The sequence below is a fragment of the Ictidomys tridecemlineatus genome, chromosome 6, assembly GCF_052094955.1.
Source record: "Ictidomys tridecemlineatus isolate mIctTri1 chromosome 6, mIctTri1.hap1, whole genome shotgun sequence".
Taxonomy (NCBI): domain Eukaryota; kingdom Metazoa; phylum Chordata; class Mammalia; order Rodentia; family Sciuridae; genus Ictidomys; species Ictidomys tridecemlineatus.
The window spans coordinates 71253864-71274516 of NC_135482.1; the positions used below are offsets into that span (position 1 = coordinate 71253864).

Consider the following 20653-nt stretch of genomic DNA (forward strand, 5'->3'; position numbering starts at 1 on the left):
CTACCTTTCTGAATACAAGTCTTTATAAACATCCAGTTAACTTCTTCTTTGGTCCTGTGTTCCAATTTGTCTTATTCTGCAGTCCTTCTACCATGAATAGACCTCCATTTTACTTATGCATGTCCACATGTCCTCATTAGCAGGTAGGAGATAAGACTTGGGACACCAAAACATATGTTTCCATATTTATCAGACCAGGGAAAAGCTATGAAGTTTTGAGGAGGCCAGATACAATCCAATAGGTAAACCAGTGGGCAAACAGCCTCCCTGTCTCCTCGCTGGATAGGGCAAGGCTTTGTATCTAGGCCTTAAAGACTTCCTTCAGAAAAGCACCAATGGGAGGAGAACACTTTACTACTCCATTTGAAAAGAAAAAAAAAAAAAAAAGACTTCAAACAGGACAAAAGATAAGCTTCTTCCCATTCCTCATCCCAAGTAACCACTATTACCCAGTTCTAGTGGATCCCTTCAATGTTCAAAGCACATTTATGTGTCTCTCTTTAAAATGCTAGTTGGGGATAGGAGTGTATCTAGTGGGAGAACACATACATAACATGTGCCAGGCCCTGTGTTCAAAGTAAAAAACCATACACAACTGACTTGCTTTTTGTTTTGTAGTACACACAGGTCTACCTCATTCTTTCAGTGGCTGCTGAATATTCTAACTTTAGATATGTCATTATTTAACCTGTCCTTTGGTGAGGTACTTGAATTGCCTCAAACCTACCTTACCCTGCAGTGGCATATGTGTGCACATAACTTGGGAGTAGCATAATGACCAGGATGGAGGTTATGTATATTTAAAACTTTGATACTGCCAATTTTCCTCTAAAAGAAACTGCTGATTTACACTTACATAATGTATTATCTGATCACAACCTCACATAATATATTAGCAGAATTCTTGGTTTTGAAGAAATTTTTAGAACCTACTCTGTAGCAAGCATCCTTTTAGGAACCCCTTATGCAATATGTTACATTCAGCTGATGGTGTGTAGCCTGAAGACATGCAGGTATGAGCTGAAGGTGCCGCCCTCAGTAGTTTTCAAGTTCATTCTTAACAGATTAGTTACTTTTGTTAAATCTGTCAACAATCACCCTAGTCATTCTTTTCATTTCCTTATTGTAAGGGTTATATAGATTTCCAAGGGTTTTAGGAAATAAATATTTATTCACAATGATAATGTAACCTTCATATTTTTAAATCTGTATTAGTAAAGCAGAAGACAGTCTACAAAGGCAGAAAGGAAAGCAACTGCCTTGCAATTCTGTAAAAAAAGTATAGCATGTAGTTGCTAAAAGGTGTGAGTAGATCAAGTTAACCGGAACTTAAAAGTATCTTGGTCAGTCACTGAATTCTGAAACTTGATCCAAGACAAATATTGAGTGTTAAAGTTCTGCCTGTGATCACACATGGGGAATCAGAACCCCAAGGGTTGCATTTTCCTCACTTCAGAGCAGTTACTGCAGAACACCACTGCCGGTCCTGGAAAGACACAAAGTCCATAGGAACTCCTTTCTACTCTCATTAAAAGAAAATGATTCCTTATAGGTAAGCACATGCTATTCTCTGCACTCTGCTTGTTCTTTAGGCCCTGAGTTCAATCAAAAGTGCCAGAAGTGAAAGGAGAAGTCATTTGCTACCCAATCCTCTTGCTTTGGCTACCAAACATGGACGTTAAAATGATGATGAAATTAGAATGCATACCCAAGACTGCTAGATCTCCAGTGGACTCTTGACAACCACTGGAAAGAACCAGTGTTGTTAGACCATCCACTTTTTCAAGAGAAGCCAAGAATCTGAAGTTTTGGGAACTTTCCCAGCTTTTAAATGCTAACAACCAACTCAAAACATTTTTGAAACACTGCTGAACAGAATGAGCATGGCATTGCAGTTTCTAACCTCTGGGTCATAAATTCAGGGGTCGAAAGCAGACTCCTTTATGCTTAGAGCTGTCTAGGAAGGCAAAACTACTAATAACTCTTTATAGAAATACATGTGTCCTTTTTTTAGATACACAAAGAAGAAAAATTATTGGGATCTTTAAAAACACCTTAAGAGCTTCATTATCAATTCAATGCTAGTCAAACAATTATGATAAATTCTTTTTAATGACAAGATCACTAATTGCCTAGATTATCTAGTCATTCACTGGAATGCTTGTATAGAGGTGTGCAGAAAACATAGTTTTGGGGTTTTTTTTTTTTGTAAACTCCAAACATATTAGAAAGGCTTCTAGGCAAACTGTACCAAGGAGCAGGAATAACTGAATTTTGCAACTGGAAGCATAAAATGGAAGCTTTTCAGAATGTGGAAGAAAAGTAGGATACTGGGTATATTGTATAGATTTAGTCACAGGATTAGAAACAACTTACTCTGTTTGAACAGATCCATCTAGCTGGCCAAGTATAACTTTCAGGGATCAATTTTAGCCATAATATTTCTTTCTGAAAGAAAATTTTGCATCTCTATTGCTTTACATTTACATACGTATGCTGTTATGCCATGTCAACTTTTGAAGTAACTTGCAACCCACTCCCTGAATGCATTTTATTCCAAAGTGGACAGTACCATTAAGAATAAAAATTAGTTGCCTTAATACTAGTGATTTCAGCATTTTTAGGTAACTGAATCAAGCAAGTGATGTTGCTTGGTGGCTACTAATCTAAATCCACTCACCACAAAATTGATCTTGCAGAGTGATGCAAAACACTGAACTGCAGGAGTCAGGAGAGATGAGTTAGGAAACTTACCTCTCATTAAGGTTCTGACGGTGTTCATACTGTAATATGAGAGTGTTAGACCAACTCAAAGGTTTCTTTCCAGCTTTAGACTTCTGTGGAGATTAAATTTATTATATTATTGGTCTGAAGAATCTTCTCAGTATAATGTGTCTTTCCTTTTCTGACTCTTCATTTACCAACATGTTTGTCTGACAAGGATCTCTGAAAGAATGATCCCCACCCCTTCTTCTATCACCAAGACCATAGCTTAAGGGAGCTGGGAGTTTTAAGAGGGTTGGGTGTGTGTGTGTGTGTGTGTGTGTGTGTGTGTGTGTGTGTGTGTAATTAATACTTGAGATTCTGAGTAACAGGATAATCTAAATAATGAAATAGAGGGGCTGGGGATGTGGCTCAAGCGGTAGCGCGCTCGCCTGGCATGCGTGCGGCCCGGGTTCGATCCTCAGCACCACATACAACAAGGATGTTGTGTCCACCGAAAACTAAAAAATAAAGAAAGAAATAGAAATTCAGGCATGGGGACTGGGGCTGTAGTCAGTAGCAGAGTGCTTGCCTAGCATGTGTGAGGCACTGTTCAATCTTCAGCACCACATAAAAATAAAAACAAATAAAAGAAAAAAAATTCAGGCATGGTTATATCCCTTTCAGTGCATATGCTTAAGGTTGGTCTTATCTCTATTAAGTAGACAGTTTGGAAGCTGGATAGAGTATGAGAATAAAGTAATTTTCTCCATGCCATTTCTCTCCAATTACCAAGAGAAAAAGAAAGAAAGCGGGCTGCTTTTGGCAACAGTATTAGTCTTGAATCTCTGAACATGGAAGCAAAGATCAAAAGGTGTTAATCATATTAAATGAATCCTGAATCCTACACATTTAATTACCAGGTTTATTCCACTGAAATGAATTCTCAAACTTCACCATGAATCCTGATGCAGCAGTTATAGATTGTGAGTCCTGGGCTGTTTGGGGCTGCATGCCCAAATGTGTTTCCTGAAGTAGCTCCAAGGTCATAGGAACCAATATGGAAGTTAGTAACGAGTGAGGATAAAGTGAAAAACCAGTAGAATATACTGAACTAGGACTTTGTTTTTTGTAAAGTTATTAGTTTTATACATAGCCCATTATAATTATATTACATATGAACTTCACATATCTCAAATAGCTAGTTTGTGCTGAAGGCAAGATTTGAACCTAACTCTGAATGACCACTAAGCTTTTTCTTCTTTAAAAACACTAAACTTAGACTGGAAACTCTACGTAAGACACTGGCCACTTGCTATATAGACCTGGGAGGTCATAACTTCTGTAGTCCTTAAGACCAAAATCCTCATTGGTCCTGAGTTTGATCCCCAGCACTGGGGGAGAAAAATCTTAATTGTTAAAGAATTCCATATGAACGTACTTTGTTAGTTATGAAACACCAGAATGGTGATTCTAACCTTGTTCAGATAGTGCAATAAGAAAAATATGATGCTTCTCAGAATTCTATAAAATAGTATATTAAACCTGAAATAAATGCATTTGAAGCAACATCCAATATGGCATGCTATATTTTACTTTACAGAAGTAACAGCAAGTTTTCTTTTAGTTAATGGGCAAAAAAACCCTTTAAAAACCTAAGACCATTTTAGTGATAATAATCTAGCATTAGAACACCATCAATCCGGGAAAAGAGTTCAAAAAACAGTATGATATAGAAACAGGCTGTTCTTCCTGTTATATAAATGTACACTAGATTGTAACAATCATACGTCACTTGTCATTTAAACATAGCTTGAAACTGACAACTCTGGATTGGCAAAGCCTTTTATACAATCAATCAGCCCTCATTACCCCAAGATCAATCAGTACAACAAAAATGCAGCCTGCTCAGGGCCAACTTCAGTCAAACTAACTTTTGGATGTAATTTGACAAAAATGAACAGTGAGTCTGAGTAAAACATGAGCTGTTTTAATAGGAAACCAAATAATAATGTGTCTTAAAGAATAAAAATGTTTATTCTGCTCTCATTAACAGTTCAGTACTCCATGTAGTCATGGAATGATCCAGGTTCCTTCCATATTATGAATCCACAAAGAAAAAAAAAGAACAATGTTACACTGCGTTGCTACCTCTCTTGGGAAGGGATAAGAGAGTACCTCTAATGTCTAAGAGTCACAGTCTAGAGCAGTACTTCCTTTTCAAATTCCACAAGACAGAACTTACTTCAGACACCTAACTACAACGAGGGCATGGCAAATCCAGTCATTTGGCAGTTATACGATTCAGTATTAACTCTGTTACAATGGAAAATGGGCAAACAGATGTTGGTAACTACCTTAATTACTGGTACACGCCCATTCCCATTTCTTGTTCACCTGATTGGATAACACAAGTGGTCTGAGAGTTGGAAGGAAGGACATGAAAAATCTGCACCTTGGTCTGGCAAGCAAAATGTGGGCATTACTCCCAGAGCACCACACAACAGCCCAAGCAGTTAAAGCTGAAAAGCCAACTGGCTGCCTGCAACACTGAATGCTGCCCACTATTATCCTTTAGAGACAATCATCATTCTCCCAAAATTATAGCCAAAAAACTTTCAGAGCCTACCTTGGAGTTTAGAATCGATTACAGCAAACTCTGGAGTGAAGCTGAAATCAGAATCTATTTGGCAGAGTGTAGCAGAGTACTTCCTAAGGGGATCTGGTCTTCCCTTCCTTCCAGAGGTTCTGTATCTATAAACTGGCTCAGGGCTGGGAGGTGATTGAGGGCTATGAGAAATTAACATTTTTGGCAAGATTCTACATATATAATGTTTTCAAATTTCACTCAACTACAAGATGTAAAATGTTCAAAATCCCTCAATTCTGCTCTCAAACTACCTTTTCCCAAAGAAGGGGAGAAATATAATCATTCATTCCTTAACTCTCTGCAGTCTATAGTTGAGACAGGTTCCTAAAACAGAAGACAGGTTAACAAAAGAACAAGCAAGTTTATTAACACCTACAAAGCACAACACAAGAGAGAAAAGCAACTCAAAGCAGTTGTTTAGGAATCTGCCTTAAATAGTATTTTTTGTTTTATATTTTGATACTGGGGACTGACTCCAAGTGTGTTTTACACTGAGTTATATCCCCAGACATTTATATTTTTTTCAGAGGGTCTCAATAAATCGCTGAGGTTGTCCTCAAACCTAAAATCCTCCTGATACAACTGGTGAGTCACTGAGATTACAAGTGTGCACTACCACATCTGGTCTAAACAGTTAATTTTAAGAAAGAAAAATGAAGTTCAGATACATGACAATGGAAAAGTGACCCCAGGCTTTAGAGGTGGGAAAACTGTGGGAAGATAAATCTAAAAGATTTAGAAAGTCAGCTTAAGAGGGTCATCTCTGAACTGAGAAAAAAAGCTCTCTGTGAGTAATTTACATTCTGGAAGGGAAAGGAGAGAGGGAGAGGGAGAGGGAGAGGGAGAGGGAGAGGGAGAGGGAGAGGGAGAGGGAGAGGGAGAGGGAGAGGGAGAGGGAGAGGGAGAGGGAGAGAGAGAGAGAGAGAGAGAGAGAGAGAGAGAGAGAGAGAGAGAACGAGAATGTGTAGTGGGTGGGTGTGGGTATAGACTTTTATTCTTTGTGATTCTCTGTCCTGCTTTTAGGCAAACTGAGAAATGGCACAGTTTCTCTGCATTTTGATTGTCTTCAACTCAAGAATCCTTTATATTTTGGAGAAAAAATATCTTGGTTTCCTTCACCATCTTTATCGCCCAGCATCTTCAAAGAATTTTAGTCACAAAGGCAGATACCATTCCCTCCTGTATTTTGCTACTTCTCCTTTTCTAAGTCTTATTCTTCCAACATCCAGGGTCACACGTTACTTCCTTTGTGAAGGCACCTTTAATTTGACAAACATGAGTACCTATAGCTTTTCAAACTGTGCTAAAAACCAGAGTCCATGATAACATGGTCCCTGTCCTTCCTCCATGAATTATTATACTGATGTAGGGTTTTATTCCTGCTGTACTTGGAAATTCAGGCTCACAATGACATAATTGTTAAATACCATTATGCTCAACAACTACTGTTTTCAGATATCAAAAGTCCATTTACCACCAAATTTAACTTCCTCTATCCTGCTGCTGAGTAAGTGAACTGAATAATTAGAAACAGTTTTTTAGCAGAGAGTAATAAAGTTTACATCTTAGCAGAGCAGTTTAAGCCTGATAAAATAAGAGAAAAGACAATCTACTTATTTAAACTTGGTTTCTTTATTTTTTACTTTTAAAATTCACAAAAAGCTTTACAATATCTGCTTTCCCCATGTTGATCATCAAGGCTTTATGGTAAGACAATGAAAATTTTATCACATCAGTTATGTATACTCAAAAACAATGGATAATTTACAAACACATCTCTTTAATCAAGAACATTTTACAAAATACATACTCTGGTACACATCTGAATTTATCCTATAATTGGACTTTAAAAGGCATTTAAAAAAAGAAAAGAAAAATCCCCAACAAATTTAACACTGACAAGCCTAGCAGAATAATGCTGATGGCAAGCTATAAAGAGCTCTAAATATCAAATGTACTTTGAGGGAAGGGAAAAGGAAGAAATTACCTGTTGAACCTACATTGAAATGCATCTGTTAGTAAGACTTTTCCTTTTAATGGATTTCAATAAAGTGAACAACTCCTTTGCCTCTGGCAGTTTCTCAGGTTTTATTTTCAAACTTGTGACATCTTAAAGAAACAGAATCCTGGGACTAGAATATTTAAGGAAAAGGAAAACACTGGGGACAGGAGGATATGACATCAGTACTTTCTTCATCTTTCTATGGTAAGTAATAAATCACTATTCACACTAAGGAAGAATATCAGAGATAATAAGTGAAATTTTATTTGGCTTATGTTTTATAAAAGTTAGCTAAGTATAACATCTCAATGGTAAAAATAAAAATTCAAGATAGTCTCCCTTAGGAAACTTAAAAAAATAAATGTTGCCCTCAATTAGTTTTTAAATTTGTAGAATGGCATAATACATATTTGGAGACACTCATGATAGAATCCATTAAAATTATTTATACTGCTATTTCCTCTTTTAATATAGTCTTGATATACTCTTGGGGAGCTCTTTAGATAGCATATCCACTAAAAATAATGCCAGAACTGAAGTGAGAATAGAGTGGAAATGGAAAGAGGATGGGAGGATAATGAAATGGTTAGTAATAACAAACATGATTTTTAAGGTTTCCTCACTAATGTCACAAAATGATATATTTTGGCTCAATGGCAACACGCTGCTGGAATTGACCAGGAAATAAGTGGAATATTCTAATGGTCCCAATTAGGTCTTTAGCTAACTCGTGATTTGGATTGCTCACTGGTGAAAGACTGTTGACACAGTCTGGTTGGTAGAGGGTGGCTGTGGGGACTGACTGCCTGTTTTGCTCTATTTCTTTGAAGAATACTTTTGAAGGGCTAGGAATCTCTTAAAAGTCGGCAGAAAAAGAACTCCTCAGATTACACAGATTAACAAAAAAATAATTCTGTAAATGGCTTAATCATGAGCATGTTATCAATCTCCTTTTTTAAGAAAAAAAAATCTCCAGTACTCCTCTATATTTTAAATTTTTCCTCTATTGATCAGGTTTTTGAAACAATCTCAACTTTAAAATATCTCTTTATCATTCATCAAAAATTGCCCCATTAGTCTAGTATATGATATTATTGAAGACTACATGGCAGAGAGAATAGTCAAGAGTTTCTTTTGGAAGAGATACATTGAATTCATTTACTTGGGGGAAAAAAAGGATTTTATTCTAAGGTGTCTCTTGGATATTTTAAGTGCTCTACTATATCATAGAGAATTATTCTCAAACCAAATATTCTCTAAGATACTAATGTACTCAGGATAGGACACATTAACGTATTAAAAGTTACAAAGCCTAAGAAAAACAAGCACAAGTCAATAAAATCACAACTCAGAATTCAAATATTTCCACATGGTATCTTCACTATGAAATGCAAAAAGACTACTATTTGAAATGATCTCTAACATGTAAATTTCACTCCTGTGACCAAATGATCATAAACTATGGAAGACCATGAGTAAGTACAGAAAGCTACTCCCCGGGACTGCTTTTTCAAAGCTTAAAAAATTAATTGACCATCATTTGGGTGGAGGGATGAGTATGGATTAGGAGGCCTCTACATGTTTAAAAAAGATTCTAATTAAAATATTTTAAGCAGACTATTTTAGATGTTTATTTGATACTGGAAATGTGGTCAACTATCATAAAGTATTTCTCTTCATTACAAAAATTCCATATATTAAGGATTTGAACAACTGGGAAAAAAAAAATCTAGAAACATTTTTTTTTTTTTTTTTTTTTTTGCCTGAGCACTAAATCTTCTAAAAAGGCTCTCCAAAATCTTGAGTAGAAGTATCATAATCTGCAATGAAATGCTTGAGTTCTTCAACGCACCGCTCACCTATTTCATGCAAATTCTGCCGCAGTGCAAACTGTATAGACTTTTCTAATGAAGGGTCTTTCTCAATCAGCATTTTCACCACCATCCCAAATGTTTCACAGTCCTGTCGGTAAACCTAGAATGGCAAACCACATTCCGGTTAGCTGAGAGTGAAAATAATTAGACAAAAATTTAGTTGACTGAGCTAGCAGAATTACAATGCTGAAATCTGTAAGGGAAAGGCAACAACACAGCAGAACTTCTCCGAGAGTTGTGTGGTTGCTGCTGCCAGAGGCCATTTAAACCTCTGGCTTGGATATTTGCTGACAAATGAGTACAAAAACAGATACAACACATCACTGACTGTACAAGCTTGGAATGGCATCTGTCAGTACTAGATAGGGCAGTCTACTTAAAAGGACCATCAAGCTAGAGATGAGAAGAGAAAAGAACAAAGGCTAGGCAAGGCACATCAATGGCTTTGTTCATTTATTTGTTTGGAAGAAAACAATTTCTGAGCCCCTAACTTCAGCTTCTTTGAATCATGACAAGATAACAAATTCAACAACATACAACAAACAATAAGAATGCTGATGTATTGGGCTGAGGTGGCTGAGCTCTTGTCTCAAATACATCAGGCACTGAGTTTGATCCTCAGCACCATATTAAAAAATAAATAAATAAAACAAAGATATTGTGTCCATCTACAACTAAAAAAAAAGAAAGAAAAGAAAAAAAAAAGAATTATGAAGTATCTATTGGAAAAATCTTTTCAAGTTAGACATAGGTAATCATAAGTTCTCCAAGGCAGTCCTAAAATCAAAACAGTATGTTAAATATTCCCATCCATGAACATGTTTATACACATGTATGTGTTTATATATATATATAAACATACACATATCATACGCATTATGTATACGTACATTTCTATTTCAATGTATATATCTTACTTTAAAATTTATATATTTTATCAGTGGCAATTAGATATTTTTCTGTCCAAAAATTGCTATTTCTTCTACACTAAATGACACTTCCTTAATTTATAGAAAAAAAAATACATTTTAGATTTCCATGCTATGTTTTGTACACAATAGTCCGTGTCTTTAAGGAAAAATAGTTAAGCCTCCAAAAAAATTATGTGCACTATAAATTATTTGATTTAAAAGACATGTTACAAGGCTGAGGCAGGAGGATTCTGAATTTAAGGCCAGTCTGGGGAATTTAGTGAGAACCTGTCTCAAAATAAAAATTTTGAAAAGGGTTCAGAATGTATCTTAGTGTGAAGCACTTGCCAAGCAGTAAGAAGCCCTGGGTTTAATACCAGTACCACATAAATAAGTAAATATCCTGTTACATTATCTTTTATTTTTCTAATGTAACAATATGACATTGTTTGTTCTCCAAAAATGACTTTATTCATTCTGGAAAACTTCAGAAATCATATTGAGCTATGATGTTTTTATTCATAAAATGGTCACTACTAGTAGTGGTGGCTACTACTGTTTTTAAATGTCTACAATATTTGCCTAAAAATAGCTATTTCAAGAAGACTATTTGTTGAACATTTTCTTGGGGTATGGGGCGACTAAACCCAGGGGCACTATACAACTGAAATATATCCCCAGCCATTTTCATTTTGAAACAGGGTCTTGCTAAATTGCCCAAGTTGGCCTCAAACTTGTGATCCTCTTGCCTCAGCCTTCCTATTAGCTGGGATTACATGTGTCACTGTGCCCAGCAGGACTGTTTAATTTTTGCCTCTCACTTTCAGGTTGCTAAATTTTACTAAAATTATTTCCATGCTGTTAAACAAACAATTCAAAAGTCCCAAAGAAATTTAAAGGACAAGTTCTTCAAATGACTCCCAAATTAAAATACATAAAAACTTTAGCTCCCTTCTCAGCAATATACACACACATTTTTCTCAAGAGTAATGAAATTTACTCATAACTATCAAATTTAATTCAGCAATATAAATCCACAATTTGTTTCAGCTTATTATAAGATCCAGAACTAATATTAACATTCTGATAAACCAACTTAGAAAACAATATACCATTCAGATAATATCACACCTGATGTCAAGGCAATAGAGTACATTATGACTAGTCTAACAAACACTACTGTACCTAAGTCAAGCCAATTCAGTCCCTGTGGAGGAAAGTCAGAATCATGATGTTTCACAGTCTTTAGTGGAGGTAAATTCCTTACCAAACCAGTCAGCCCACATAATAACAGCATTTTAACACCAACCACAGGCCTCAACAGACCACTTTGTGGGTGGCCTAAATTTTACAGACTTTTTTTTAATAACAGATGTACTAGATGAGGATAACGTTACCTACAAATTTTTTAACGTAAATCTGCTTTTTATCTAAACTGTAACTCTTCATTTATAGCATATTTACAGAACATAAATATGCTACATATTTGCATAAAAAACCAAAAACATTTTAGACATTTATTTAAACTGTTAACTACCATCACTCAAGTGACAAAATACTAATGAACATTTAAGGTTTTTGTTATTTGTGTGTATTTACTATAGGTTTTTTAAGTTTTTCACTGGAAATAGAATAAAAAATTATACACTGGTTAATAAGAACAACCAGAACTATTGTAAATAATATAATTTTCTACTAGAGGAGAACTCTTCTGAAAAGCCTGCTTAAAATGTCCTTGTTGGGCATTAGACAGGAAATAATTAGTTTTTGTTAAAGGAAGACCTCGCCCTCCAACATTTTATAAATACAACTTGAATCTATCAGAAACCTATTTCCGAAATCTGTTCCACAATAAACTCAATCCCAAAACAGGAAGGGTGTAGTTATCTGTAGGAGAGTATGTTTGCTTATGGTCCCTAGCTGGAAATTCATTAATAATCTTCAGATTTGGTAACTACAGGCCACACAGGAAGATTTTTTGTTGTTGTTGTTGCTGTTTTTGTTGTGCTTGGACTTCATCAAAATGGGAAACAGGTTCAACTATGGGAGGGGTTTATATACACCACACAGAAACTTACTTAAATTTGCCAGCATAATGGAAACACTATCCAAATGTGGTTTCACAAACTCCTTTGTTGTAGTAGTTAGTATTAAGTTAAATTCTTATAAAATACTTTTAGGAACAAAGGAATATGCTAGGATAAACTATCAAGGCTTTTTAGTATTAATTATGTGTTTGGAATACTAGAAGAATATCTGATGAAACAAACTTAATGGCAAATTGCTTCATTTAAAAATTCCTTGTAATGACACAAAACTTCAATATATCACTTCTATTCCTTACCTCTGTTCCCACAAAATAAGAAACCAAAATAAAGGCAAGATGAGTTGCAAGGAGAATTTTCAGATAAACCATCTTTAATATACATTACAATTCTGGAAGAATAGTTTGAAGGAATAGTGGAGGTTAGCGTTGTGCCAATGCAGCCAGCAGCCATTAGCCTCAGAGGCCAAATTATCAAATGAGAATATTTCTTCTATTATTGGTGACTCATCATTTCAAAGTCATTTCAAAATACTTAAAAGCCTAAAACATATTACTTTGAAAGAAACCATGTTTCCACTTTCAAATATATTGTCAATGCAACCCATATTTATATATATAATTTATATACAAAATCTTCCCCCACACACCCACTGAGAATTGATCTCAAGGGTCTCGCACATGGTGGGTAAGTGCTCTACCACCAAGCTACATCCCCAGTCCTTTTTGTTTTGTGATAGGGTCTATGCTAAATTTGCCAGACAGGCCTCAAATTTATGATCCTTCTACCCGAGCCTTCCCCGGTAGCTTGGAATACAAGCATGCTACACCTTGCCCAGCTTATACACAGAAAATTGCTGGTAGTTTGCTTTGCAAAATGTTTTTTTCTTCAGATTGTATAAAGTGATTGCCAATCCAAATCAAAGAATATAGTTCAGGTTAAATGTCCAATTCCTGTCTCATTCTATAATTAATAGAATAATTAACAGCATACTATTATTTTTAACAATCAGATCTTCTAATCAGAATCCAGATAAGATTTGGTCTAAAACTCTTTTTCCTATGAGATAAGATAAGCATACTATAAGAAGAAAGTAAAATTCAACTTAAAATACCCTGCTTCACTGTCCATTCATATGGTTTTCACCACCAAAACTAGATACCTATACCAAAAAAACATTTTTTTAAAAGACTACACAAAGAGCCAAGTTTTAAAATATCTAATAATATCTGTTTTATCTTTGCAAAAAAAAAAAAAAAATCAAAACATACACACAAAACCAAAACCAAAAACTAGTACAGAGACATCATTAAGAAGTTGAGAGGACGGCATATTACTAAGATGAAGCAATAATTAAAATGTAAACATTACATGTAAAACAAAAGGAAAATTTGGCAGTTCTGCCTGTGTCTCCATTGTATAGGTGTGACAGGAAAGCTCTAAAATTTTTCCTCAAATATTGAATCATTCCCAGTGATTCAAGTCAGTATTTATCCCATATAGTTCAACTGGGAAGCAGTTGTGTTCTGTATTCTATTTTTTCCTAAATGGCAATTATTTCAGTTTTAGAGACAAATTGGAGCAACCAGAATACAACTTTAAAAGTCAAATTTTGATTATAATGTCCTATATTTCTGTTTAAAGCAGCAGTATCAGCAATCAGTCTCCTCACATACTAAAAAAACTCTGAAGCATCTAAATGGAAATCATGTTAAACTATATTTTTTTCCGCTTTCAAGTCATTGCATATAGACATAATTACACAGTTTAATTTTTTTTAAAGAGAGAGAGAGAGAGAGAATTTTAATATTTATTTTTTAGTTTTCGGCGGACACAACATCTTTGTTTGTATGTGGTGCTGAGGATCGAACCCGGGGACGCACGCACGCCAGGCGAGTGCACTACCGCTTCAGCCACATCCCCAGCCCAAATTCAATTAATTTTTGTAGAAAAAGAACCAATTGTTTTGACAATGGAAAATGAGACATTCACATCTACAAGTATGCCACAAAATAAAGAAGAAAATGCAAAAAATTACTATAGCTATAATTTTTAATTTTCATTCTAGTCAGGCCAAAAATGATCCACAAGCAATTTTTCATTCACACTAAATAACATAAATAAAGATTAAATTGTATTTAAATTACAACACTGAAAAAATATCTCTGATCCTTTTAAAATGCCCCTAGATTACAACTATCTTAAAAAGGTGGGCTCCTAAATACCGATAGGCAGAGTGATGAAATTTCTATGGTGATGGGGCTTCCAGGTTTGGGGTACAATATGGGCATTATAATAGTACCTCAGCTCACAAGGCTTTTTTGAGAATTATATGAGAGAACACACATAAAGCACTTAATACACTCAGAAACCATCCAGTCATTCAACAAACATTTGAGGACTTACTCTGTGTAGGATCTATACACAAGAGTTCTTCAGGTGAATAAAATGTATTTTTAATTAGAAAGATGTAATAAAACACAAAAACACAAACATATATATAATACCAGTAAGTGTTAAAAGAGAAAGTAGATTCAGTGATGGAGAAATTGCTTGGATTGGTCAGTGAATAAGGAAATGTTTTAGTTGACAGAGTGATACTGAAGTAAGAAGCCAATGAGAGAAAACTGAGCAGAAGTCAGTATCCACAAAGGCCCCCCAGAGGGAATGGAAAGCAAGTCCTCTTGACAGGGAGCCAGTAGAATGCCAGAGAACCACTGGAGTAATACGAGAAATCTGGAGGGAAAGGTAAAAGACAAAATGTGCAGGTCTCTAGAGCCACAGTAAAGACTTTAGATTTTTATTCTGAGTACAATGGAAAGCCATTATTGGATTTCAAGCAGGGGAAACATTATGTTTAACAGGTTTACATATCAGGAAAAAAGAAATCATTCCAACATCTCACTTGCCTAGGAAAATTGAGTTTCAAAGTATTTTGAAGCACTAACCTTTGTTTTAAACACTATTGTTTGTTCCTTTTAGATGGAAAATTCTAAAACATATTGGCCATTTCCTGCTGGTCATTAAAAAAAAAAAAAAAAAAAGCTCTAAGAAACCCCAAAGCTAGTGTATTTTTCCCCCTCTTTGAAAGCATAATGATCATTAGCTAAACTGAGTTATGGGTTTACATTTAATTTTTATCACTTGCCTCTTTAATTTTGAATTGTGTTACTCCAGGCACCAGAACTGGTCAAATTTTCTGGCACATAAATTGAATTAAAGGCTAAAAGAGACAAAATTTGTATCATATATTTTACCCTAATAAAATTGTTACCTTCACCATCTTATCCGTAGGCATCATTTGATTATTTAGTAACTTTCAAAGTGTTCTTCTTTGGTAATCTGTGGTTAAACAATTTTCTACTTTTACTCAAAGGATGCTATGAATTGTTGGACAACGTCCAAAACTGCAGTTATTTTATCCACTGTGAACTCCTTAATCTCTCTTGTTGAATTCCATATCAACATAAAACACATGGAGTATTCTAAGCCCTTTCCACACCCAATTCAGGAACTCCCACTGCTGATAGGACTCCCCTCCTGTCCCTATCTCACTTCCTCCTACTCTTTACAAAATTGCCTCTTTTCCAATTTATCTTCTATTCAACTCAAAAATGCTGCTACTTTTTTCTCCCAGTCTCAGAAAAAGAGTCTCTCTGAGTTGTCCAAGTTACTCCTTATATCCCTGCTACTGACAGTTCCTCTTGCTTCAGTACTTATTCCATGTGTTTATCTTCAGGCTCCTTCATATAACCTTTACCTTTTCACAAGCATTCACAAATAGATTTATTCTTCTGCCATACTCTCATGCCCTTGTTCTGCATTTCTGATTTTGGCAATGTAATTCAGGCTATTATTTCCCACCTAAAAAGTAGTAAAACATTTCTGTATAGCCAAATCAATTGCCCCAAACAGCATGATCATAATACTCACGTACTGAAAATTCATCCATAAGCTATTCTATCAAAAGAATTCAAACACTTTTTTCTGACATTCAAATTTTTATAAGTCTGTCTCCAACCCACATATCCTCATATAATTACCTGGGTTACTATCAACTATCATTTTTCTACCAAAAAAAATTCAGCAAAATGTAGTCTATAATAAACTGTTTTTTCACTCCTAGTTTCTCATCCACTACTTGGGGGAACTTCATCCTTTAATTTGTGGGGTTTGTACTAATGCTGAATAGTCAGTGTGAGAAGTGAATTGCAGTTCCCTGGTTGGGGTTGAGACAGATTATTTCCTTCCCGATATGTATCCTTTACAATAAAAGTGTAATCAAAGGTATAACTCTTCGCTGACTTCTGTGAGTTCTTCTGGTGTACCCTTCAAACTTAAGGGGGGTCATAGGAAACCCCTGGATTTGTAGCCATTTGGCAGAAATGAAGATGAACTGGGGACCCTCAGAGTGAAGCTAGCATCTGAAGTAAGGATACTCCTACCAGCTCTGTGTCCTTTAACTTGTGGAGTCCACACCAACTCCAGGTGTTGGTGCCAGAAGTAAACTACACTACACTTGTTGGGTTGAAGCAGAATATTTCCTTCTAAAGCCTTTCTACCAAATCAAGAAAAAGTTTCTGAGTCCATCATTCAAGCTCCTTCTAATCTACCAGTTAATACAATTTTGTTGAAATCTACTGTAAATTCATTGCAAAAAGAAAAAAAAAAAAAGAAAATCTTTGTGCTGAGGAGTAGAGTAGGGAAATGAAGGTTATATGACAGATAAAAATACCACACTACTTGTAATTGTCAATTATTCCCTTTAGTTTCCTATTTTTGTACTTATGCTGATTCTATTCACCCTAACTTGGAATCCTTTAGGTCCCATTTTCATATATGAGAATCTTACCCCAATCTTAAGGGTCTGATCAAACATCACTTCCACAGTGAAGCCTTCTTTGGTTGTAACTGAAACCTATTTTTAAAAATCTGTTTCAAAGCCAATGAGCACAGTAGAAAGCAATTAATAAGAAATAAGAAATAGAGTAAATTTGAAAAAGTTAATTGAGCTTTTAAAACATAACCCACTACATATCTCAGAAAACTCTAGCCTTAAAAAAACTCAGAGGGGCTGGGGTTGTGGCTCAGCGGTACAGTGATGCCTACCACATGTGAGGCGCTGGGTTTGATCCTCAGCACCACATAAAAATAAACAAATAAAATAAAGGTATTGTGTCCAACTACAACTAAAAACAAAAAACACCTCAGAAACATATTCTTTTGAAGTAAAGGGAATTGCCAGCAGCCATCAATGAGGAAGAAGTAAGAAAGGACAGTGTTAAGCTAACATTGAAGCTACTGATGCCCCTTAAAAGCCAGGAACTCAGCCTGGTAAGGAATAAAAGACATGACCTTAAGTTCATGTAAGACTGAATTAGATCTGAGCCTCTATACAAAAGGAGGATCTTTGGAAAAGTATCAATTGGAACGAAAATAAAAAACTTGGTTGTTGGCAAAAGAAAACCACAGGTTAACCTGAGGAAGTAGTTTCCCCTGAGAATGCATACGCAACTGGAAGTTCTGAATATAAGCCAACAACTCCAAAATCCAAATACGTGAGAGAAAATGCAAAACTTTCTTCAAAAGTCATCAGAAACAAAAACTGAATCAGTCTTGGGACTTCAGATATTGAAATTATATCTGAGGAGGAAATTATTTTTATTTTTAAATTTATTTACTTTTTATATGCATTTTCACTATAACATGTCTACACATGGATTACTCTTTAAGTTTATTATATTTAAGATAATTTATGCTTCCTGTATCTGAGTATTTATACTTTTCAGTAGAGTTGGAAAATTATAAAATATTATCTCTTTGAATATTAAATATCCTCTATTCTCTTACTTTTATGTCCTCCAGTTGAATTTAGGTAATTTTTTCATCCTATCTTTCATTACTCTTAAACTTTTTTCTTTCATATAACTTTGTGGTGCTGAGAATTGAACCCGGTACCTCACACATGCCAGGCAAGTGCTCTACCACTGAGTCACAACCCTAGCCCTCAAACTTTTTTTAATCTTAAATCTTGAGAATTTTAAACATAACAAGCTGAGTTTCTGGTTCTCTGGGGAATCCATGACTTCAGTATTAGCTTAGCAATCTGGTTTCTTACTTCCTCTTCATTAACAGTTGCTGCCAACTCCAAGTTTTTTTGTTTGTTTGCTTGTTTTTATATATATAGAGAGAATTTTTAATATTTATTTTTTTTTTAGTTTTCGGCAGACACAACATCTTTATTTGTATGTGGTGCTAAGGATCAAACCCAGGCCGCACACATGCCAGGCGAGCACGCTACATCTTGAGCCACATCCCCAGCCCCATCTCCAAGTTTTTTGAGGCAAAAGTTTTCTGGGAAATAGAGTATATTGTATTTTAAAGATCAAGGTTTAAATTATATCTTAGTTATAATTTAAGATTTTCTAAAAAGAGCAAATATGAAAGGAAAAAAATTAAAAGTAATGAAACATGGGATAAAAAAAATCTACCTATATCCAACTGGAGGACATAAAAGTAAGAAAATACAGGATATTCAATATTCATAGAGATAACATTTTATAATTTTCCAACTCTACTAAAAAGTGTAAATACTCAGGTACAGGAAGCACAAATTATCTTAAATATAATAAAGTAATAAAAATAATCCATGTCTAGACACATTATAGTGAAAGTGCATATAAAAAGTAAATACATTTAAAAATAAAAATAATTTCCTTACTCCCTTCACAGATAGTCATAAAGATACAATTAAAATAAATGCTTTTTTGCATTAATCTTTTCATTGCTTTAAGTAATGTAGTACATGCATAAGAAATCTTTTCAATCTTGCCGACACTGAAAACCATTAAAGTATTCCTGCATTTTTGCAACCAAATGAATAAAAATGACTTTGCTGCTTTATTTCCTAATTATTTGAAGAGAATGGTTCTTGAAGAATTATTGTAGTGTTAATCTTCATTAGCTTGATTAATTAATGGCAAAGACAAACTACATGAGACTGAGGGTGCTTCAGGCCAGTTCTATTCATTTGACTGTTGAACAGAATTGGGGCAGGGGGCTATTAAACAAATATTTACTGTGAACTTACTATAGGCAAGGAAATTCTGGATGACATGAAGATGATTCATCAGGTAATTTCCCTTCTGTCTATTAAAAAGGTAAATAATATATGATCTCTGAACATATACTCAGTTATGGGTAGGAAGAAAAGATGTCATGAGGGGCTGGGATTGTTGCTCAGTGGTAGAGTGCTCGCCTAGCATGTTCCAGGCCCTGCACCACATAAAAATAAATAAAGGTATTGTGTCCAAATATAACTAAAAAATAAAAAATACTTAAAAAAGAAGTCATTAATTTTTGTCTGTGCAACTTTTACTGGCAAACAACAGCTATGCAACTGATAAACTCATTGAATAGATATATTTTTACTGTAAAAAATTTTAGAAGGGGCTGGGGATGTGGCTCAAGCGGTAGCGCACTCGCCTGGCATGCGTACGGCCTGGGTTTGATCCTCAGAACCACATACAAAGATGTTGTGTCCGCTGAAAACTAAAAAAAAATAAAAATAAATATTAAAAAATTCTCTCTCTTAAAAAAAAAAGAAATATTTGCAGAGCAAAAAACTGATCTGTATTCAAGAGTATAGACTCTTTTCTCTTTGTCATTATTTCCTAAATACTATGTAGTATAACAACCATTTATATAGCATTTACATTGTGTAAGTCTCATATATTACTTCAAATATATTAGAGGATATGCATGGGTTACTTGCAAATACTATTTTATATTTTATGTGAAATCAAAATCATAAAGTCATCCTAAACAAGCAAAATATTTCATAGTAAAATCTTTAGCATCTATAGATTTTGGTATCTGCAAGGGGTGGGGGAGTCTCCTGAAACCAATATGCCAGGGATCCTACGGGATAACTGTTATATCAGCCTTCCTTAAAGAGGGGGAGGGGGCCCTGGGTACAGAGCTCAAAAAAACAAAAAAGAAGAGGAAGAGCAGGAAAGAAAACAACAAAACAGATGACAACATAATTAGCTGCCAACAAACCAGACACTAAATAATCAACTCATGTCTAATACTTAAGTTCAAGTTACCTATAAACAGAAACATAAGATATTTTTGGTGCCACTTTTAAAAGGTCTCTTTTATAAATGAACTAAGAATACCAACAAACGCACATTGTTATAATTGTAGTCAGCAGTGAGTACTATAAGACAGACACAGTTTATTGTTTCGGGTACAATACCTGAATTAAATAGTTAAGAGAGTAGATGTGATAAGAGATTTCACCTTTAAAAATGAGAAATAACAGATAAAGAGAGTAAATATGAAAACAATTTATATTTTAGAAAAAGGAAGAGTAGAAAATTCTAAGGAAAAACCAATCTTTTCATGCTGTTTTGTATCTAGAAAAATAAAGAGAAAACCAAATGGAAAATGTAAGAGCAAAGCCA

General features: G+C 34.8%; 1 protein-coding gene across 20 annotated transcripts in view; it reads right to left on the reverse strand.

Annotated features, from left to right (window-relative positions):
• Window positions 1-6966: 6966 nt before the first annotated feature.
• Window positions 6967-20653, reverse strand: part of Pphln1 (periphilin 1) — a 157322-nt gene continuing 143635 nt past the window's right edge. For all 20 annotated transcript variants that reach the window (XM_013358489.4, XM_078014867.1, XM_078014862.1 and 17 more), the window contains one exon: window positions 6967-9329. In XM_013358489.4, coding sequence (XP_013213943.1) covers window positions 9135-9329 — 195 coding nt within the window. In that variant the 3' untranslated portion in view covers window positions 6967-9134. The remainder of the gene's footprint in view (window positions 9330-20653) is intronic.